The sequence below is a fragment of the Cannabis sativa genome, unplaced genomic scaffold, assembly GCF_029168945.1.
Source record: "Cannabis sativa cultivar Pink pepper isolate KNU-18-1 unplaced genomic scaffold, ASM2916894v1 Contig3, whole genome shotgun sequence".
Lineage (NCBI taxonomy): Eukaryota > Viridiplantae > Streptophyta > Magnoliopsida > Rosales > Cannabaceae > Cannabis > Cannabis sativa.
Window position 1 is genome coordinate 5,190,106 of NW_026870039.1, and position 24,224 is coordinate 5,214,329.

Consider the following 24,224-nt stretch of genomic DNA (forward strand, 5'->3'; position numbering starts at 1 on the left):
GATCCACGATTTATACTCATTACATTACCATTGGTTTTAAATGAAACCTCATGATTCTTAACATGTACCGATACATCAGTTTCTCAAAAATATACTTCGAATTTTTTTTCATGATAGTGTTTATATTATAGTGATAGTGAGTCTCCAATCAATTTTTAAAAAATTTTAAATATGTTATAGTTCTAAGAAATTAAAATTCAAATATTTTGTTATATAAGTGCATTTTTTATACACTTGTAAAAGTAACTATTTTGAACTTTGTTTATTTAAAAGTTTTCAAAATTAATTAGGTGAATCTCATAACTATTTTTTTTAAAAAAAAAATTAAAAATTCCTTGTATATTTTTTGGAAGGTAATGTACAATACAGCACAAACACTAGACCTCTTCTATATAATATGTAATTAAAAATACTAAACATTAAAAGGTTTAGGAATTTGTAAATAGTATAATAATTAACAACTACCTAGACTTAATTGTTATTTTTTATATGAGAATTACTAAAAGGTACTATTAGTATTTAGTATTGTTTTTTGGTATCATACCGCTATTAGTGTAATTAAATAGCGAGTCTTATCTAATTTAAAAATAACTTTTAGAGAATATCGCTAACCAATTTTAAAGTACTACCTATGAAAGGTACTAAGCACCACTAATATCCAATGTTATTTTTATATTTATATTCAAGGAATTGATTTGCAAAAAATAGCTACAGGGATGAAATTGTAAAACCCTAATTAATATACTAACTCCATTGAAAAAAAAAACAAACATTATGTAGGGTAGTTAAGTTATGAGATAACTCACTTTAATTTGATCCTGTTTTGAGGCAGTTTTTCCGGGGACCAATATATAGGAACATAGCTACCTTATTTTAATCTCTTTTGTTATGTGGCTGCTGCCATTTTATATGACAGAGATTCTCATGTTGTTGTTTTTTTTTTTTTTTTTCGTTCTCTTTTTTTTTTTTATTATTATTATTTAGGTTAAAATGTAAACAAATAATTTTCCTTCTCAAATAATGTAATGAACATCATGTGATCGCATGATCACCACATCTAACTTTGTTTGGTGAATTTTTTATTGAATTGGGTAAGAAAAAATTGAGTTTATTACTTTAGTGTACTTGGGGAATTAATTTGAAAGTAATAATCTACCTGCTTTCAAATTTTTTGAATAATAATGTTTTAATATGAATATGATATAGAATAGAACTGTATATGAACTTTAATATTATTACTTTAAATAATTTTATATAATGAATGAACTAATTTGAACAAAATAAAGGAAAATGTTTAAATGGGTACAGTGAGTGACTGTGTGTGGCAGTCTGGCTTCAAATCCAATTAACAAACAAAACTTCTTCTTTTTTAGAAAATAAAATAATAATTAATTTAATAAATGGAAAAGCAACTTCGTGAGGCTAACTTGAGTTATTAATTTCAAAGATGGACCCCAAATATTTTTTTTGCCATAATGTTTGGTGTAACACATTTTTGTCATCTATATACAATTGGGCACACTTTGATCCCAAACTTAGTTTGGATAGAAAGATGAGTTGCCTACCAAACAAAAGAATATATTTATATATAAACATATACAAGTTCAAGGTAATTATTTAGTCATTGAACCTATAATATAAAGTCATTTAAATAAGGATAGGGATCCAGAAGAAAATCTAAGGGACCCACCACAAAGGGTATTGCATGTGATGTTGGTGGAGGTTGAATCCATTAACATTTAACAATTTAAGTTAGATCAATAATTAGCTTATTGATAGAGTGAGAAGAGAACCAATATACAATAATATTATTTATAAATTTTCTTTCTTTTATTTAACATTGTCTTTGATATTAAGAAGAAAAAAAAAAATATCTTATGGAAGCTTCTAATGTCTCTACCTAACACCTTTGAAAAAGAAAAAAAAAAGTTGAAAAGTGACCCCTTTTATTATTTGTGGGAAGGGCCATTTTTTTTTCTTTTGTATTTTGGATATTGTTTTGAAGTAGCTATCACTATTGTGTTATCTTTCTCATGCCCATCTATGTCTTAGATTGCTTTTTGGGAATGCAATTCATCTCTTTCTTCTTTGGGAGATTCTTTTTTAGCTATTTTGTCTTCCTCCATGATAATTCTCTTTTTTTTTTCTTTAATAAAAATACCCATTATTTCTAAACTTAATATAACATTAGGTTGGTAAAATCCAATATTTTGTATTATTGTTATTGTTATTTATATAATAAGATTAGGTGGATCATGGATTAGGACAAGTCTAGTTTTAGAAAGCATGGCTCAATTAGATTGGTCGTTCTGGTAAGACCCCAGTGACATAACAATCAATTAATTAGAGGTAGATGAAATTCGGTTGTGGCTATGACCCATTGACCTATAATTTTTGGTCAAATCATGAGCAAAAAAGCATGAACACTCTAAACTTTAAATTAAATTAATTTGGTGTAGACAGTTGGATCTGAAATATTATCACTTTTTTTAGGTCTAAAATAAAGGTGCATTTAAGTGATTAGAAACTGTTGAGATTTTGTGAGCCTAATCTTTTGAGTTCAGTTCTGATTTTCAAGATCTTCCCTATATTCATTGTATAATTGTTTTGGATTGTTTGGTTTTTTATTATTATTATTTTTTTCAATAACTACACAATTTGTCTTCGGAATTAAGAACCCTAGCTATATAGATAGAGATTCCTCTTCACAACAAAAAGATTTGCCCTTACATTCTTTTTATGCTCATTTAGCCCATTGGTCAGTAGAATGATTATTTGATTATTTAACAGGTGCCTAAATGAGTGTTTATTATTATTATTATTGTTATTAGGGGATTTTTCATTTTTACATTTTAAAACAGTTTTTTTTTTTTTGGCATTTTTATAGAATTCTACATAGAAATTCCTATTGTAACTAGCATTGCAATCTAAATTACAACAAAAAATCGTATAGAACCCCTACTGCAAATAGCGCTGGAACCACTTTAAAAACTCAAATTGTAAATTTGAAAAAAAAAATTAAAAAAATAGTATACGGGATAATTCTCCTTATTATTATTATTATTATTATTATTATTATTATTTAGGGCTTTTTTATTTTTAAACTTCAAAACAGTTTTTTTTTTTTTTTTTTTTTTTTTTTTTGCATTTTTACGAAATTTTACATAGAAACCCCTATTGCAACTAGCGCTCTAACCACTTTAGAAACCCAAACCGTAAATTTGAAAAAGAAAAAAAAAATAAAAAAACAGTATATGAGATAATTCTCCTTATTATTACTATTATTATAAGAAATAAAATTATCATAACAACAATAAACTTCATAATAAAAAGAAATGTATATATGTGAGCAATTTAGTAAAATTATTTTTTTCTTCTTTCTTCTACTGCAAAATTTTTTATTTTGATTTTGATTATTTAGTTTAATTAATGGTTAAGTATATATATTTAAATTTTATATGATAACTAAAGGGTTTTTTTTTCAATTTTAATAAAAAAAAATAACAGTATTATAAAAAAAAAAAAAAATTAGCCGGCCAAATAAAAAAAATTACACAAATACCTCTTACACACACACCTTCAACCCACAGTCCACGTTTCCTTGGATTGAAACATTCGTGTGATGCAACCTTCGGTCAACCACCCAACAACCCAACACAACTGAAATGAAACCCAACCAAAAAGAGAACCACTATTAATTCTAGTGACTTTACCTGAGAAGACGATCGTAATCAATCAAATTAGGGACTGTTTCGAATTCATGAAAAAAAGTGGAGAAAAATTACTACGAAACTAAAATTCAACCAGAATTCTAGTTTAATTAATTTGCATAAAACTAATGTCCTGAGTTTAATTTTTAGATCCATGAAATGCTGATCTCAAAAAATTAAACTGGAGTTTCCAAACAATCCAACCTAAGTATAATAAAAAAAAAATACATCAATACTATATATTGTAAAATATTTATCCTGGTACATTTTCTTTGTTTTCTAGATTTCTAATGGTGAATTTGTTCATATTAAATCACGAAGAGACATGTAGATAGAGTTACGTACGTGAAAACAATGTTGTGATTTTTAATGTTTCATAACAGTTGTATTACAGTTGCATAAACATTTTGCTAATAGTTATTTCTCCACATATTACTATTAAGGTACAAGTAATTATCGATTAGTGACAAAAAAATACTGACAAATATTATCTTACAGATACACATTCACATTTAACATTTTTAGTTGCAATTAAGTCGCACCTTAGTTAAATAATAGTTTTGCTACTACAATATCATAGTATTATAAAAATAGGGGTTAGATTGTCAAATATGCGACCTAAATAGATAAAAACGATTGTTGTAATATTGGTTTGTATTAAATATGAGGAATTATTAGCTGTTTTTTAAGTTTTATGTTAGTTGGCTCGCAACAGATATAAATGTTGTATTACAGTTGTCTTGAAGTTAACTTCTTCTTTCCTTTTTGGCCGTCGAAGTTGATTTTTTTTTTAAGGCAAAGACACCTTCAACTTCTTCTTCACTGGACGACGACCACCTTTAGCCATGTGGGGAGCAAAATCGAAGTCATCATCGTCGATGACTGGGCATTACTAGCCTTATTAACAACTGATTTATGATCCATTTTTGAAGTTTTTTTTGGCGATGAAGATGGAGAAGCAGAAGATGGTATATTAGAAAAAACTGATATAGGAGACAGTTGGAAGAAGAAGATGGCAAAGGTTATGGCTGGGAGGTAGTTTTGTGAGTTTTGAACGTGGATTTCAAAAGGGTATTGGCTGGAAGATGGTATGTGTAAGTGATATTTTGGTAAATAAAAGTTCATCAAAGATAAAATTATTTCTCACCCCTTATAGATGTATTTTTGTAAATAAAGTGTCAATTTGTATTTTTCATGTAATAATTCCATAATTAAACATATTATTTTATTTGCATTAAATATTTAATATGTTTATTGCTCATGTTAGATGATGGATAAATATATTAATATATCCAACAATTTGTTTTAAAAAATATAGTTAGTTAAAAATGTGTAAACATGTATATTTTATCTGAAAGGAAAAGATAATACAGACAAATTTTTAAATTAAATAGAAAAATATATTATTTCAATACAAAATAAGGAATGTACATAATTAACTTACTATAAATATAGACTCCAACAATAAAAATAAAAAAAATAATTAAAATTTGTACATAAAAATAAAATATTAATATGTAGTATTATTATAGTAATATTAAATATTATTGTAATAGAAAATATAATTATCCCTTATTATTATTAGTTGGAAAAGGAGTACATACACATACAAATACTTTTTAGAATACAAAAATGATTCAAACCTTCTTTTTCTCTTTTATCTTTTTGTGTTCCCTGTCACATAAAACAGTTTAGTTTTTCAAACAAAGCAGTTAAAATAATAACTTTTATGTACTGATATAATTTGAATAAATGTCAATAATATATGATCTCAAATCTAAATTTTATAATCTATTTACTTTATTATTATTATTATTATTATTATTATGGACAAAATTCAATATTGAATTGTATCAACGAGCATATATACCTCAGTTATAATATTAATTCACAAAATTTATTCCTCCTCTCAACTATTTTAATGAAGAAAAATAGAAATGTTACCAAAAGTCTCTCAATATTCATACGTATGCTCTCATATTAGGCACCGGCAATTTACATGATTCACGATTTTAATTAGATAAATTTTTATTTAATTATGATTTCAAACTTAAAGAAAAATCCTAAATATATTGTCAACTAGTACAATAAATTTTCCTTAAAAAGAAAAAGGATACCATTGAGGTGAGGAATGACAATGAAACAGCAGTTGTCTAATAAGGTGGTGCTAAACTGTTAAAAAAATATATAAAAATATATTATTGGGGTTGATAATATTTTCATTAAAAATTTGATGTGAAGAGAGTGAAAACCAAAAGTAGGGTTAATTGAATGAAGAAAACCCTGAAAGAAAGTGGTCCAAAGTCTTAAAAAAAACAGTTTGATATTTAAATTTACATAAGCTACTTCAAATTAAATAATTGGGATGTAGGCCAAAAGGGAAAGGAAAAGAGGAAAGAAATCTAGTTAGGGTTTCTATTCTAAATTAAATGGTATGGTAGGTTGGCTCACAGTTCAGATCATTAATGCTTGGAAGTTTGGTAGAAGGATGGTACTACGGACAGTTGTTAGTTCCTTCACGCTTTCTAAATAGTTTCTTCAATTATTAATTATTATTATTATTTTAAAAGAAAATAATTCATTTTAATTTCTATTTTCATTTTGCTTTTATTAAAGAAGAGATGATAGGTTACCCACCACTCCATCTTTTCCTGATTTCTCCTCCTCTTAGAGCTTATCCATTGCCCTCAAAATGAAATTTAATCCAACCCTTTATAGCAAAAGACAAACTACAAAAGAATCTAAGGCTTTTCATTAAATATAGAGAATAAAACCCAAGAGATTAGAAGAAAAAGATAATGAGTATGCCATAGGATAAAATACTTGTTAGAAAAAAAAAAGACTGTTTGTGATCCAAGGAAATCAATAAAGACTAGTTCTTTTGGAGAATCTTTTTAAGACCATAGATATGTTTTGTTCATGAAGTGAATCATTTGGACATTTTTAAAAGAAAGATATTAAAGAAGAAATAAGAAAGAAAGAAAAAAGCCATCATTTGTTTTTTGAAAGAGATTATATAGGAATTTGAAAGAAACACACTCATCAATTTCTTCTCTCTTATTTTCCAACAAGCCCGCTTGTTGTGTTGTATGTACTATACTATACTCTCTCAGGTATTGAGTCTTTTTTATCCACTGTTACTTTATATGTATCTATATTGGTACCAACAAAACCTTTTGAGGATGACAACAATAATAGAAAGAGAGAAAAAGAAAGAAAAAAAAAATCAATCTCCATTACACTTTTGCAGATTCATGATATTGAAAGAACAAGAGAGAAAGAAAGTATGAAAAAACAATCGATATTGTAACTATTGTAAGCAAATTTTAAAAAAAATTAAAAATTTTAAACAATAGGAATCAAACTGTACTGGTAGTGGTACTATACTATTATAAACAGCCATACAATTAGAGGGGAAAAGGTAAAAAAATAAAATAAAAATATATGAGATGAGAGCTTTTCAATGAATTAACAATCTTTTCCATTTTCTAAATTCTCTCCAATATTCTGTTATATGCTACATAAGAACACTCCCCCCCAACAAAATTCCTTTTTTTTTTTAATAATGATAGTATTTTATTATTAATAATAATTATTACTATTTCATTTCCAAGCTTCTGTAATCCAAAACACCAGATTTCAAACCCAAGAAATCATAACCAACACTGGTGCTTGGGTTATTGCTATCCATACTTGAAATTGTACAGCAACACTCTTTACTGTTCTGCAAACCCAAACTACAGGCGAAGCAGAGAGAAGCACCGCCGCTCTTCAATTGGTCAGGCTGCTGGCGTTGTTGTTGTTGATGCGGCGGATAAGGAGGGCTAATTCTTAGCTCAAGGTTCAGGTCAGGACACTGTTCTTGATGAACTGGGTTTAACAACAGAACACTTGTCGTTTTCTCTTCTTCTTTAACAACAGAAGCACCAAACGATATTGTGGTGGTTGTGTTGGTACCGGCGGTGGTGTTGGTGGCTGCGGTGGCGCTTGTGGTGGTCGAAGTATTAGTCGTCTCTTGACCTGACTCGTTCAGTGGTCGGTGTGTTGCAGGGTCAATTCCTCTGTTCAAAAGCTTTCTTCTTATGTGGGTGTTCCAGTAGTTCTTTATCTCATTGTCTGTTCTTCCAGGTAGTCTTCCAGCTATTAAAGACCATCTGTTTCAGAAATTTCAAGCAAAACCCATTATTATTTGAGTGGTGAAAAACAAATTTTTTTAATTTCAAAATCATTTCTTCGTGTGAGAAGGGGAAAAAAAAGGAAAAAAAAAAAGCTTACTTGTTTCCAAGGAGACTATGGAGCTTGATGATGAGTTCGTCTTCTTCTTCTGTAAAGTTTCCACGTTTGAGGTCAGGTCTAAGGTAATTAATCCAACGAAGTCTACAACTCTTGCCACACCTTAGGAGACCGGCGGCTTTAGGTAGTGAACGCCAGCAACCCTCGCCGTGAGCCCTTATGTATGCAATAAGTCGATCATCTTCTTCTTTAGTCCACGCTCCTTTGTTTGTGTGAGCTTTCTCACAACAAGGAGACCTTCCCATTGAGCAGGAGAAAGAAGAAATACAGAACTGAAAAAATTAGTTTTCTTTCCAAATTAAAAAATAAACACTTTCTCTTTTATTTTTTTCTTCTTTGTTTTTCTTTTTAGCAGGAGCGGTAGGAAATCTGGTGGCCTTGTTTTTTGTGTTGCTGAAACATTAAGGCCGGCCCTTGGGAGGACTTGGGGTCTGATTTTATAGGCTTTTGACTAAATAAGAGAGAGAGAAAGAGAGAGAGGAGTGACCCTAATTGCTTCTAGATGCGAGTTGGTGAGACAGGTTAGAGGGAGTGGCTGGTGACCTCTCTCACTTGATGATATTAGCTTCAATCATATAATAAGTTAAAGAGACATTAACTACGGGTAACCTCCAGGTAGGTGTAAAGTAAGGTATATTAAAGTACAGGCAAGACAAGGTGTGATTTCTGCCTTTTTCTTTTTCTTTTTTTTTGTCCCCTTTATCTATCTAATCTCTTTATATAGCCAAGTTATTTTAGATTACTAATTTTAAATCTCTTTATATATACACGTAGAATGCAATTATCAGCCTTGTCAATTTGAAACTATTATTCCTAATCAACTGTTTTGTAGAGAAAAGGTCTACCTCAATTTGTTCATAATATCTCTTTATTTTTTTCACTCTTAACTGGTAAAAGTTACCTAATTATATACCGGTTTCTTTTTTTTTTTTTTTTTTTACTTGGCATTGATTACAGTTTACATTGGCTTTACATAAGTCTAAGGATGTTGATTGAGTAATGAGAAGAGTGAAAAAGTTTATAAATTTTTAAGGCGTGGTTAAACTCAATCTCAAACCAACATGTGGTATATTAAATTTGAATAAGAAAATCATAGCTTTGCTTGTATGGTAATACTAAAAAGAAAAAAACTATGTTATTTTAGTAAGTTAGTTGTGGTGGGCATTTGGGAAAAGAAACGTTACAAGTGGTTTGGCTATTCTTATGCACAAGAATAGTGATGGTAGTTCTATTTCTTTATTGATTGATACACTATCAAGCAAGAGAGAGAGAGAGAGAGAGAGAGAGAGTTTCTAGAAGGTTTGGAAGTTGGGTTCAAGGCAGGATGATGATGAAAGAAAAAGAAGAAAGTTGGGAGATAGAAAAATAAAATAAAAGATAATGAGTAGTGTGGTTGTGGTTGTATTGTGGGCTTTGGTTCACCTTCCACTTTTCTTTTCCCTTCTTTTTTCTCTCTCTCTCTCTCTCTCTCTCTCTCTCTCTCTCTCTCTCTCTCTTTTCCTTTTTCTTGTTAGGTCTTGTGGTGCAAGTTTTGGCAACAGAAGTAGGGTTAGAGATTTCGGAATTGAGATTGATTCACCTTTTTGTTGTTATCTCCGTCCAATTTGCATATTATTGTTACCCACCATCACCACACACACACACATGCCATCTCTCTCTCTCTCTCTCTCTCTCTCTCTCTCTCTCTCTCTTCATAAAAATCAAGTGGATGGTAGGAGTTAAAGGATCATGGGCAGAAGTTGTTGTCAAAGGGGGGCTACAAGGAGGTCCACTTGTGTAATTATGTGCGTGTATTTCACCTACCTTTTCACCCTCTTTCTCACTGTCTTTGCACCACTTCTTGCATATTCTTTCTTCTCTCACATTGCTCTTTTTATAACCATGCCAATATTCACTAATTATTTATATCTATATTATACTTGAGAAAGTATTAAAGCTGTGTTTTCTTTTTCCAACCCCCCTAAAAAATACACCCATTTATTCAAATATTGATGGATCTAACATGTGGCAATTAAGTTCATTGATTGGTGCTCTCCCATTTCAAATCTCTCACATGGTTAGGTTGGTTGGCTTGCACTTGAGATTATCCTAATAAGTGTTATGTATGTAGTGATAACATTACCAAGCTTTGTATAAGGAAAAATAATGTGATATGGAATTTCAAAAATTATTAAGTTTTGAAAAAAAGAAAAGAAAATGAATAAAATTCGTTACGTAAATAGGTTTAAGGGACACGAGAGCATGGCTCTAATTGGCAATTATATAAAAGAAATAGCTAAGTCCAGCCCAGCAACACGTGTGGATCATGTGCTTAGGTATCGAGGAAGAGTCGTGGGGACAGTGTTTGGTACTACAAAAGACTACTCCTACCTACCTCTTTGCCTGTCTTCCATGTGTGGTCCTCCCAAAACTTTTGGCTTTACCCAAAACTACTCTGATTTTTGGCTGAACCCCTTTGCCCTTTGCTTTTTGGCAGATAACACTTCTCACCCTTCATCTCAGTCTTTATTGTTTGGTGTCATCAATTGGCATTTACACCATCTTACTACTACTATCTTCTTCAAGCTGCCTTATTTAGAAATTTTTACTTTGTTATGACTTCAATTAGAACATGACTTGGTTAAAAACTTGATTAATTGTAAATAACATTCTTAGCACACACTTGGAGAATCAATTTTTTTTTAGTGGGTTAGGGAAGAAAGAAAGAATCAAATTACTTTTTAGGTAGGGAAACTTTTTTAGTAGATGTACCCTACCTACCATGACTATGAGTCATAAGATATTTTTCTGTACACCCAAGGAAAACCATTAACATAAATACATAATTGTCTTCTTTTTTATATGAAAGTGATTAAGTACTCAAGGAACAAATGATTATTTTTGCTCCATTATGAGACTCAAGCAAATTGTGAAAAAGTATATAATAGCTCTTGGTTTTTCACAACATGATTAATTACAGGAATGACAAGTCTATTTCATTCTTTTGTGAACTTCGTAGAAGTAGCTTAGGACCACCACAGCCGCAGCAACAGCAACCCCTACTGCACTCTGTGCCAGTATTATGCTATCAGTTGCATTAACTTTGGAGCTAGAGGAACTTGTAGAAAATCCAAGCTCAGAAAGCTTCTTGTGTGATTCAGCATAATCTCTGAAAAATGCATCCTCATCCTAATAATAAAAGTCAAATTTTGAGGATGTAGTTTATTCAAAAAGTAATAATCATAATCGTGTAGGTGTAGGTGTAGGCTGTAGCTGCTTTATTATAAATGATCACATGGTTCACCTCAGGAGTGAGTGAACATCACACTTGATTTAAATCTTACTGTACATAAATTAAAAAAGAGAGCTGCTAAGACTTTTTAGGTGGGCTTCGTATCAACTATGAAGTTGACCCAATAAAAGCGGCTTACCTTAGCATACAGCTCAACAAAAGGACGGAACTTGGGATCATCCAGAAGAGCTTTATCCGTTGGAAGTTTCAACAACCACTCTGAATCTCCTTTCAACAGCTCACTGGTACCAACAAAATAAGTTTTTTTTTTTTGAAAAAAAAAATCATTAACACTATTTAGGGCTTTGTACCCCAACTTGGGTTTTCATTAAAACAGTAACTTGTAGGTTTAACTTGAATCTTACGCAAAATATGAGTTATCAAACTTCAGAGGCTCATTTGTCCATGGACCATCAAAACCAGATCTCTCCGGATGTGCTCTTCCCTGTTGAAAAAATAAAGATTGAAGGAATTATTAACTATGCCAAATGAGACCTACATAGGTGAAGTGAAAAACAATACCAGTGTATGGCCGCCTGACAGGGCAACAATATCCTTATCCGACAGGCCCATTCGGTAAAAGATATCCTTAAGATGGGATGCCCCTGTCACATAAAATTCCCGCCAAAAGGGAAAATAATCTCAGGTGGTAGTAGTCGAGCATAAATATGAAAAACATACTATGCTAAAGACTTCCCAGTGCTATAGTACATTAGCAATGGCTGTCCAAAGCATTAACAAAAAAAAAAAGATGGGATAATGGTTTTATAGTATATTTGTGGTGTGACCAAACAAATTTTCTGTCTAGTTCTCATTTTGACATACCATCCTATAAATTGTCGTTAAACAGAAAACTTTCCACAGATGAATCCATGGCTTCAGAGGTTGTGAGAATTCCTTCTGCTTTTCAAGCAGAAGACACTATTAAAAAGAAACTAGATACGACCTACCACACCAGTTAGAATATATACAAAATGGGCGTCTTTATAGGCAAGTGTTCAAGCTCTATTTCAAGATTTTTGGTTGTAAATGATACTTTAAATGTGTGACACCTTTTTTAGCATCTGGAAGCCGCCCTTCCTTGGGAGAAATTCTTGAATCCTAATGAAAAATCATGAAAGACAGTGATACTTAAATTAGCTTTCTTTGATAATTATTTTGTAAGGACTATATAATATGACTTATATTAATGTTATGACCTTAAATAGTAGTAGTATACCTTTCTGCCGGGCACAAAATCAATGGTGGGGCCTCCGGTGACCTCGACTGCAACAACACCAGCAAGCTGAAAAACAAAATTGTTTAAAGGAAGTTGCCAAATGAATTTCTAGATGTCCATAGATTAAAGAATTCCAGATAGTTTTAGAATATGATTTTGAAGAACCATTTTTTCTTAGTGCAATTTATGTTCCTTCTCATTTTGGACTACTTAACCAAGAATTATAAAGAATATAACTTTCTTCCTCTTAATGTAATCAACTATAAGGGCTTGAGAGAAGAACAAAATAGTCAAAGCTTATCATCTTTACACACTAAAATCCAGAAGCTGGAAAGGAATTCACCAGTTGGGTCAATTCAGTTGTTACTAAGAACTTTCAGAGTTTCTAAGATGCAAAATTTCTGATTTACTAATGCTGATCTTTTCCTTTATAGTTTCTTTGGGAGGAGAAAAGAACCTTATTTTGTCTGTCCAAATGAAGGGTGTCAAAACCTTATCTAGCAAGTTGGACATGTAATAAACTTGAACGGTAAGAGTGTCAAAACCCTATTTGGTTAGTCTCCCATGTAAGAAACTCCAATGTTGTTCCACTGAGAAATAACTATAAAGTTGGCTGAGATCTAATACCAAAAACACAATACCAAGTATTCCTATCATTCTAAGATTTAAGTACAAAAAATCACCTGATATAGGTCAGCGTATGTTACTTTTGGATGTTTAGACTTCACTTCTTCTGATATCAGAAAGAAAAAAAAATACTTATCAGATAACTAAGTGAAGAAAAGCTCCATTCAATAACACTAACATAAAAACCATTTTAATCGTCCCCCATAACGTGAATCTGAAACATGACCCACAATTGATTCTCTTACTTGCCACAGTGAAGTGACTCTTGACAGTTATATGAATGTTTATTATCAAGCAGCTCATGCCTCAAACCCATAATATGCCAAATAGGTCGATAAGCTTTTTAATAGTTAGAATTATCTTATCCGACTACATACACAAATTGCTCAAATTACTCAAAGACTTTTATTGATTAAGAAGCAGAAGATTACATCCACGAGCATTCGAGAGGCTTGTACTCTACTATTTCACATTTGAGAGGATTGGACTCTCCAATAATCGAGATAATTCTATAGAGTTCTTTCACAGCCCCTAAAAATCTCCTCCTCCCACATATATGGTTTACAATAATCCCTTCCACATCAGCAACTTACTAAAACTAACCCAATACAGCTTACAGACTTAAAAAATTATTAAAGCTATGTTTGGAAGTTGGATTTTTGTGAGGAGAACAAAAAGGTAAGAAAAATGTAGGAAAAAAAGTGTGGAGAACAAAAAAAAAAATAAAGCAATTTTTCATGTTTGATATGAAAAATTTTGTTGAACTAAATGTTTTTCCATACAATTTTTCTTTCCATACCAAATATGAGAATATATTATTTTTTATTTTCCACTTTTTTTTTCTTACATTTTGCTTACCATTTTCTTTCCATGCCAAAATCCAACATCCAAACATAGGATAAATGTCTTAAAAGTTAAAACAATTCTAGTAAAGCCGAGTTGGCTTTCCTTCTATGGTACACAAATCTGACCAGGGGCTTATCATAGGTTCTACTTTCTTTCTGTTCCTTTTATTTACTCAACAAATAACAATACAAGATAGAGTCGCAAGTCAAAATAAGAAACGAAAACAAGCATAAATAATTAATAAAATGAACTTCCCAAATAATAGCATGATTACAACAATAGCTTGTTATGAATAAAAGAAATAAAAATAATGGACAATCTAATTCGGCTTGTTTGGTTGGAAAATGAGGCATTATGATAAAGAGCCTAAAATGTAGGTACTTTACTTAATAACCACATGAACACCATATCTTTCATAACCCAAAGCCAAGCAAGTAACAATCATTCATTCAAGCCATGAAGAACTACAATTGATGAGCTATAACATGTATCAGAATAACTTTTTGAGATCAAAGTTGGTTAATTTAATGTTGAGTATTGCTAATAGCTATTGTTGAAGGCATACCACAAAAATCAATAGCTTTCTTCAATCCATTATTGGAACCGTGATTATACTCTTCTTCAGTCCTAATCGAACCATTTGGCCCACCGGTTTTCGTTTTCGCATCGTAAGTGCCAGCATCATGCCACCTGCAAATTCCAAATAAATTTCGTTAAAAATAGTTAAAAACAAAAATTAATTTTCTATCTTATACTTGTGATTACACAAAACTTCATTTCCTTCTTGGGATTTTTTTTTTTACGGGAAACAAACAACAAGAGAGAGTTACGCTAAGCGGAGCATAATTGGGGCGCAGCTTCTGGCGGAAATAAGGGCACGGAGATCACGACGAGCCTTGTCAATCTCCTTGAGGTAGCCGGCGTCAACCACTGGAAAAGCCATCGGAGCAATCAACGGAGATCGAGGACAGCACCGACTGAAGAAGTGATGAACTTACAGTTCCCTCCCTGAACTCACCGAGTCAATGCAAGTGACTTACTGAATTTTGTGTTTATACACCCTGAGCGAAATAGAAAAATGGGAGTTTTTTTATTTTATATAAAATATTTGGTGCTTTGCTAGTACAATATACTCATATTAAAATATTAAAATGAGCATTATTATTGGCCACCAGTACCAATACTTTTTATAAATGGTAGCATAAGATTAGTTAAGCAATATAATCTAAAAGTTATTTTTTTAAGTTTTAGAGCACCTACTACTTAATTACACCAATAGGGTTATAACACGAAAGAAGGTGCTAGACATTAGTAGTGCCTTTTAGCAATTCTTTTTTATAATAGATGCATTGATATTAACTTGATTTTGACGATGCGGGATCGGAGGATGGATACTAATATTGGGAGACTGATTCCGATGCGAAAATATTCCTACTAGTGCTAGCTCCTCATATACATGGAGTACTCGAACATAGTAATAGAGAGGGGTAACGACTATGGAACCTCCAAGAATCGTAACTTGAAGGGAAGCTGTGACACCAAAGGATACTAGGCGAGATGGTGCTGGTGCTTCGGACCTACTGGTAAGTGACTACTAGTGGAAAAGAAAGAACAACTATTTAAGTAAACCATAGCTAGTCCGTAGGTCCGTTAAGGAAGTGGAACGAAGCCAAAGCTTGACTTTACTAAGCAAGCGAGAAAAGCCCTTTCTACGTTAGCTTAAAAATTCGCTAGAATAGCGGGGAGGTTTTCCACATCATATTGATGCTCCAAGAGCTCTAAAATTTCCTGCAAGCAGTGTGCAGCAGGAAGTCGCAATCCATCTTCTTTTCGCAATTCGCAGATGAGATCGGCTACTTTGTTTTTGCAATCAGTAACCCATTGGGATTCTAGTAGACCCTCGATGGGCAATTGCCTCGGCTAAGCTTACTAAAAGGGGTTCCAATCTCTGGAAGCTGTTCTCAATTCGTCTCTCTTCTAGAGCCTTCACCTTCTGCAATTTTTGAATCTGTGATGAACGAAGGGTTTTTTTCTATTGTATCGTCGCAATTTTCAGTTTATTCACTGATATGAAATTGAGTGAAAAAATAAGCCTTAATGACGAGAGATTCCTAGTCCAAGCTAATGAAATTTTCTTATGATGAGAACCTCATAATAACATGTCTTGGATCGAGTAATTCAATATGAACATGTTTGGTAAATTATAAATTTTTAAGTATTTCCCAAGATTTTTGAAAACAAAATAAGATAATAAGAACTGAAATAATAATGGACAGAGAAAGTATAATAAGCGACACACAGGTTTCTACGTGGTTGGGCATTAACAAATCTTAGTCCACGAGTCACTTTTATTCAGTAATGTATAACTTATAATAATCTCTCAAGTACACATACACATAGTGTATATTCGTATATTCGCCTGAGCAAAAGTACGTAAGAGAATTCAACCCCTAATCCATGAGATTAGTTGGGTATTTATAGTGATTGGATAATTACATTAGTGTTTCTCCTTTTCCCTCTATTAGGGAAGTTTACAACTGAATAATGTCCATGGGCTCACTCAGGAAGTCCAGCCCATGAAGGATACAATTTGTTGACTAAGAGAATCGGTCTTGAGTTGATCAAGTCAAAACTGTATCCGATCATAATGGGAGAATATTCTGAAATAACTGCATTGCGCTTGTTATGGGAGGTTTCCTCTTTACTTGCGATATGATATTATTTCCCAATTTGACAGCTGTTGTTTCCTTATTTATAGGGGAAACAAATTGGGAAATCGAAAGAGTCTTCCAGGAATGATGCATCTTCCCCCTCCAAGCTCATGACTCCGAAACTGTCTTCTGGGCTCGATTTGTTGAAGGCGAAAGGTATCCTGAGCACGGAACCAAGATAACTCTCAGAAGGACACATCTGGATGGGCTTGGCTCACTTTTTCCATTATTGAGGGTCCCACTGATGGGTCTGGAATGCTGATATGGAATCCATGTGTCCCATTCTGGAAACGCGGATAGCATTTACCCCCCCCCCCCTCCAATTTTTTAGGATGCTGCTCATGATGGAAGCTTGCTCTGATCTCTTAATCTTGACATGTGGATATTAGAGGAAGAAAATAATAACTCTTCCCAAGTTACTTTGACCATGGAAGCTAACTTTCGTGTGATGATGGTGTGTCCACGTGGCAGTCGAGCATAAATCAAGGCATAGTTATCGAAGAGTCATCTTCCAGGAACGATTATATTTCAGCAGTTGTTCACTGACTGGCACAAAAATCGAAAAAGGAAATTCCCATCATTACTTCACACCTTGATTTTGAAAGGCCTTAAATGCAGAGATACTCATAGATCTTTGGTCTCCATAACCGTTGGATGAGGATTACACTTCATTCTGAAAAGATCGTGGCCATCCACTCCTTCCTCACGTGGATCATCGTCTTGGGGTATAAATACCCTTTGTAACCTTCAGTTACCACTTTTACTTTCTCTTTCAAATTTTTAAACTCTCAAATCGCATCAGACTCCCTACCATCCTTAAAGCTTCGAATCGCATTCAAGGTGAATCATCTTGGAGGACACAATAGATTACTACCTTCGCCTATTGCTAAGAATTAGGGCTCGAGAATATCCCCATCTTCCATCTCTAATGATCAGGACTGCTACTATAGAGGAAATCACAAGTCTGGACTTTGGAAAGGAAATTGACTCGCTGATCACCTCCGTTTCTCGTCTTCAAGAGAGGTGTGGTCATCTTCCTAAGCTAAACCCAACAACAGTCACCTTAAACCTCCCCTTGTCTTCATCAGATATGTCCTTTTTATTTGTGTATTGTACTTTATGAACTTGTCGCTTTAATTTATATATGCATGCTCTGTCTAGGGATGAAATTAGGGTTTTCCCGTCTGTACAAACACCACCGTAGGTAGGTCTAGGAGTTATAGATTGCTTTACTTCTCGAATTTTGCATTTAGGAATTTCATCAGATGTGCTAGCCTAATTTTCGCCCAAAATCCTTGAGGTTTTAGGTCAAATTCCAGTTTGTGTCGTTTCCCTTTGTACATTGTTCTGGGTTTCAAGTCTGGAACGAATAATTCCTCGAAACTATTGTTTCTAAGTAGCATGTCTAGTTGGGACCTCCCCAAGCAGTTTATAGGGGGGGGGGATGATATTTAATTAGACATATTTTATTAAATATGTAATTATTTCGGTAATGAAGTGAGATTATGATCTTACTTAGGGTAATTAGTGAGGATTTATTAAATGATTATATAAAGCATAATTTATTAATTATAGAGATTATATTGAGATATGTGGGTATCGAGGATACCATATTTAAAATAAATATATTTTTTGGGCTTGGCGACTATGGAAACTTGGCGATGTGGTCAGAAATGTCACGACACTAATGGATGGATTGAGGTTGACAACCCTGGCAAGTCAAGAAGCTAACATTCAAATGAGCTTCAAAGAAGTACTCTTTGTAAATAAAAACCGCAATCGACACAAGACATGCATCGTCGATCTTGGAAGGAAAAATGGCCCCAGCTCGCTATTGAGATCATTGGAACCAAGCTTCTATCGAGCCAACTCCAGAAACAATAATTAAAGACGTGTTTAAAACACGATCATTTTGACCCAGTAAAAGCAGGAAAATCATATCTATATGATTTTCAAATCATAAACTGCATTTACACTACGTGATAAGTGATCAAATCTTATGATTTTAGGGATGATTGTTGTAAACATATTACAGTCAACTTTGTAATTAACTGTCTACTATGCAATTATAAATAGTGACAAAGAAGATCAAAAAAGAGATGAAAAAACTCATACAAGAGAGGTCCTAAAAAATAATCAAAAATCTGAATAAGACTGACTCGTGGACTATGCGGATTTTTAACTGCAAAACCAAGTAAAAAACCCTGTGTTCATATTTTTATTTTTACAGCTTATATATTTTCAGTGTGAAATCACTACTATGAGGGTCAAATTTGGTTAACGAAAATCTGCGTTAACACTTTGATCCCCAAGATTAATTGCCCAAACACAGTCAAGGATTTTAGGCTAATTGCTTGTTGCAATGTTATCTATAAGATTGCAACCAAGTTTTTGAGCTCTAGAATCAGGAAAATCTTACATGAAATAATATCTCACTCACAAGGTGGCTTTATTAAGGGGAGATTCATTGGGCACAACATAATGATATGTCAAGACTTGGTGAGACATTATGGAAGGAAATCCAACAAACCAAGTTGCATGATTATATTAGATCTTCAAAAAGCGTATGACACTATTGAGTGGGCTTTCATTGAAGAGATGTTGACAGGTTTAAAGTTCCCTAGCCCTTTTATTGAGCTCATTATGAATTGTACTAAAACCCCTAAATTCTCTCTCATGTTCAATGGAACCTTTATGGTTTTTTTTTTTTTAAATCTAAGAGAGGGCTTAGGCAGGGGGATCCTATGTCCCCTTTTTGTTTGTACCGGGCATGGAATACCTATCTAGGTTAATGAGGAAGATAGGTGAGAAGGAGGATTTTCACTATCATGACAGATGCTCGGATCTTAAGCTAAATCATTTAGATTTTGCTAATGATGTACTTCTTTTTTGCAAAAGGGAGATTAGAAGTATAAGCTATATGCTGCAGGCCCTAAAATTGTTTTCCCTAACATCTAGATTATACCCTAATGCTAATAAAACTACAATATATTGCAGTAATATGCAGCAGGACGTTATAAACTAGGTGTTGCAGCTGTCTAGTTTCACAAAACATGAGCTGCCTTTTACTTATTTGGGGATCCCAATATGTTCAAAGAAAATCTCAAGGAAAGAATGTGAGCTTTTGGCTGAGAAGATGACTGCTAGAATCAAAAGTTGGAGCTTGAAAAATCTGTCTTTTGCAGGGAGAATCACTTAAATCAATTATGTACTAGTTGCTATCCAAGCATACTGGAGTCAAATGATGATCATGCCAAGGAAAATTCTGAAAAGCATAGAAACAATATGTCAAGATTTTCGTTGGAAACGACAAGCATTATTTCATGTAGTTGGAGCAGTTGCTTGGGAGGATGTTTTTCAACCAAAATCAGCTGGTGGTTTAGGCATTAAAAAGCTTGAAGTGTGGAACAAGGTTGTAATGTGTAAATACATATGGGCCATTGCAAACAGGCAAGAGAGTTTGTGGATGAGATGGGTCCATAGTGTGTACATTAACAGGAAGGACTGGTGGAGCTACTCTGCTTCTGTCCATTCCAGTTGGTATTGGAAGAGGCTAGTAGCTTTAAAAGAGCATATTAAATCACTATATGATCTTACAAGTTTTCAGGCACAGGTATATAATATTGCAGCAGTGTACAAGTTGATTTGCCCTCGTCGAAATATGTTATATTGGAGTCATGAAGTATGGGAAAGATTGAATATTCTAAAGCATAGTGTTATACTATGGTTGGCAATGCTTAACAAGTTAAAAACTAAGGATCGACCGGTTAAGTTTGGCTTGCAACTGACTGAGAATTGCAGCCTCTGTACAGTGCAAAAGGAGAATAGTCAACATCTATTCTTTGATTGTAATTTTGCTGATCAATGTCTTCAGGAGGTTAAGAAGTGGTTGTCTTGGAATGCAAGGTCCAATAAGCTCCCTCAGCTTGTAAGGTGGATAGGTAAAGCAAAGATTAGTAAGTTTAGGAAGCAAGTGCTTGCTGCAGCAGTGGCTTCTCTAGTTTACAGCATTTGGGAGGCTCGAAATAATATCTTTTGGAATGGAGGGCAGTTAGCTGCCACCAGATTACTTGAAGATCTCAAATGGAAGCTCAAAGTCAGAATCTCCTTGTTTTTACCAAAGAAAATTGCATGTGTAGATAGAGATTGGTTTCTTGCATTATAAGAATATACATACTTAGTTAGAAAAGAAGAGGAAAAGAAAATGTATAGATTAACTTGAGGCTCCGATTTTGGAGTACTTTTAGTGTGTAAAAATTTGATTTGAGCAATACAACTTCTTGATTTATCAAAAAAAAACTCTATCAAAAGCGTTACTAATATCAAGTTTAAGAGCTGCATAACACATTCTACCATTAGTTAATAAAATTACATTAAGCACATTATATTTCATTTGAATCCAGAAAATGAATAAATATGTTAATTCCATTTTTGGCATATTTAATTGACAAAAATATTTTATTATTTAATGTATATTTCGGCTGGCATATATTGATTTGGTTTCCATATTTGTGTAAATCAAACTTGAAAGGAAAGTTGTCTAGCTTTCCTATTTTTGGAAAAAAGGTAAAAATGGTAAGTTTGGTTACCCATTTCGTTTTTTATCTAACCAGCTGTTATTCTGATCTTGTGTTGAGTTTCCCATTTTCTAAGATCAGGTTTCTTGAAGAGAAAACCGGAGCTAGACTTTCCTTTTCTATAAAAGGAAAGTTGTAGTTACTGCCCACGATTCTGTATGTACAGAAACGGAAATTCCTGGACTGATTGAAGAATTATTTTAGGGAAGTTTCTAGTGGGTTGAGGTCTTGTTCAGACCGAATGTAAGCTGTCTATGAGATGTATAATCATTATAAATACATCTTATAGCTGCTAGGTTTTGTATCTCTTTCATACACTTAGAATTGGTTTCATATCTTAAAGAGTGTCTTTGTTGAGTACCTCTCTTGGTACCTCTCTTGTATCTTTGAATTTCATTCATATCTTTAGAAAAGAGAGTCTTTGATTTGTAGAGAAGAGTTGTTCTACTCTTACTCTGTTTATTTGTTGTTTGTATTGTCTTGAGTCTGTATTCAAGTCTACAACGAAGAAGAACATCAGTGCACCTTCGGGAGAAGGGTATTACAAGCTTTCGGGAGATTGCTTTTGAAGTCTTGCATCGGGAGGATACAAGCACACAACCTTCGGGAGATGGTTGTATAGGCTTTCGGGAGATAGCCTTTAAGCCTTGAATCGGGAGGATTCAAGCACTCTTCAAGGTGATCAAAGGGAGTTCGAGCTCTTGGAGTTTTATCAAGATTCGGTTAGTAGGTGGAATACATCAAGCTTGCGGCATACAATAAGAGGGAGTCTATTTATGCATAAGTCAATTACTTTGTATTTTTGATACCGATCTAATGAATCTTATCTCTGGCGTGGCCCCGTGGACTAGTAACAATCTGAAAGGATTGTTGAAACCACGTACAAAAATCTTGTGTGTTTTTACTTTTATGCACTGTTTGTTTTTCTGGGTTTCTCTGGAGTTACAGAGTTGCATTACGTAACTACGTAAAATCGTTTTCGATACCGGTTTATTATTCCGCATTTAATTAAACATTTAATTAAATAATCAAACTGGGAATATTAAAATACGGAATTTCAATTGGTATCAGAGCAAGTCACTAAATTCTTAGTGAGATCTTGAGGTTATTCCGTTTAACTTGTTTTGTGTGAGATGTCTTTGTTTGCAGAAGGAAGTTCCATCTCTAGACCTCCTCTATTGAATGAGTCTAATTATCCTTATTGGAAGGTCAGGATGAGAGCTTTCATCAAATCGCAAGATGAGAAAGCATGGAGAGCTATTCTTACAGGTTGGTCTCAACCTACTGAAAATGATGAAAAAGGTAATACTCAGGTAAAATCTGAACTCAGTTGGACCACTGAAGATGAAAAAACTGTCTGGTTATAATAATAAGGCTTTACATGCTATTTTTAATGGTGTTGGTGAAGGTTTTATTAAATTAATCTCATCTTGTGAATCTGCAAAAGAAGCATGGGAAATCCTTCAAATTCAATTTGAAGGTACTGCTGATGTAAAGAGATCACGATTTACCATGCTTCAAACTAGATTTGATGAATTGAGAATGTCAGATACTGAAACTTTAAATGATTTCTATGAAGATTTATCTGATATTTCTAATGAGTTTTTTGCCTTGGGAGAAAAACTAGATGAATCTGTCTTGGTTCGAAAAATTGTTCGAGTTCTTCCCGACGGAGTTTGATACAAAATTGCTTGCAACGGAAGAGGCAAAAGATTTTGGCAAAATGAAGGTTGAGGAACTCATGGGATCTTTAAGAACCTTTGAGTTGAATCAACAAATCAAGAAAAAGAGTAAGCAAAATCTCTCGAATGAGAAAAGCAAAGGTATTGCCTTTAATGCTTCTGAAAATATTGTTTCTGATGATGAAAATAATGATGAAATGGTTCTATTGGCAAAAAATTTCCAAAAATTCTTGAAATCTGGTGGAAATAAAAAGTTCTTTTCAAAGAACCCAAAAGGTAACATTTCTGGTAACATTCCCTCTAAACCTTTTCCATCTAACAATAAAGGTATTAAATGCAGAGAATGTGAAGGTTTTGGTCACACTCAATCTGAATGTGCTAATACCTTAAAGAAAAATAAAAAGGGATTGAATGTTACTTGGAGTGATGATTCTGAGAGTAGTGAGGATGAAAAAGAAAAAGTTGTCCTAACAAGTGTTTTGTCAAGAAATTTGCAGGAAAAAGGAAAAAGCATTTGCTTGAACAATATCCTGATCAATGACAACAAGGAAGAATCCAGATCCGAATCAGATGAGTCAGAAATTGATGAGGATTCCATGATTGAATCCTACAAGGTAATGTTTGGTAAGTGGTTGGAAACTAGTGCTGAAAATCGCTCCCTGGTTAAAGATAATAAAATTTTGTGTAACAACATTAATGAGTTGGAAGATAAACTCAAATGTTGTGAATCTGAATTGTCCTTAAAAGAGTCAAAAATTATTTCTTTAACCAAGGAAATTGATAACATTAAAAAGAATGTTAAAATGTTAAATCCGAGTTCCACCATCTTTGAAAAAATTCAAAAATCGCCAAACCAATCATGCTGGGCTGGGTTATGTTCCAAATCAACCTGTGTCTAATACCACTAATAGTTTTGTTTCTGGAAGAACTGTTTCTACCTCGCAGGTCTCTGTCTCGACAGCAAAGCACTCTGTTGTTACAGAAAAGAAGCAGCACGGTAAGTTTGACAACTTCAAAGGGAAAGGAAGACGTTTCATTCCTATTTGCCATTTTTGTGGAGTAAAAGGTCACATTCGACCTAAATGCATAACCATGCATAACATGTTTAAATCTAATTACATTGGAAATAAACATGTTTTACAAAAACAAAAATGGGTTGTCAAAAACAAATGCTTGGTAGGTTCTACTTGTTTTAAAACTGTTGCTTCTAACATGTGGTATTTTGATAGTGGTTGTTCCAAACACATGACAGGTGAAAAAGAATTTCTTGTGAACATAAGACCAATGG

General features: G+C 33.1%; 2 protein-coding genes across 3 annotated transcripts; both read right to left on the reverse strand.

Annotated features, from left to right (window-relative positions):
* Nucleotides 1–7,063: 7,063 nt before the first annotated feature.
* On the reverse strand, nucleotides 7,064–8,732 carry LOC133033257 (myb-related protein 308-like). Its single transcript, XM_061107947.1, has 2 exons — nucleotides 7,986–8,732; nucleotides 7,064–7,864 (listed from the first exon to the last, which is right to left on the reverse strand). The coding sequence occupies exons 1-2, from the start codon at nucleotides 8,246–8,248 to the stop codon at nucleotides 7,309–7,311; spliced, it is 819 nt and encodes a 272-aa protein (XP_060963930.1). The 5' UTR covers nucleotides 8,249–8,732; the 3' UTR covers nucleotides 7,064–7,308.
* Nucleotides 8,733–10,811: 2,079 nt separating this feature from the next.
* LOC133033256 (L-ascorbate peroxidase 3-like) lies at nucleotides 10,812–15,120 on the reverse strand. 2 transcript variants are annotated; one of them, XM_061107946.1, is made up of 9 exons: nucleotides 14,797–15,120; nucleotides 14,532–14,656; nucleotides 13,177–13,226; nucleotides 12,494–12,559; nucleotides 12,327–12,375; nucleotides 11,797–11,879; nucleotides 11,640–11,719; nucleotides 11,414–11,516; nucleotides 10,812–11,171 (listed from the first exon to the last, which is right to left on the reverse strand). In XM_061107946.1, exons 1-9 carry the CDS (start codon nucleotides 14,907–14,909, stop codon nucleotides 10,974–10,976), a joined length of 867 nt encoding a protein of 288 aa, XP_060963929.1. In that variant the 5' UTR covers nucleotides 14,910–15,120; the 3' UTR covers nucleotides 10,812–10,973. The 2 variants fall into 2 exon arrangements, with proteins under 2 accessions (XP_060963929.1, XP_060963928.1); XM_061107945.1 differs by having other exon boundaries at nucleotides 12,494–12,563; nucleotides 13,178–13,226; nucleotides 14,797–15,047.
* Nucleotides 15,121–24,224: the final 9,104 nt, after the last annotated feature.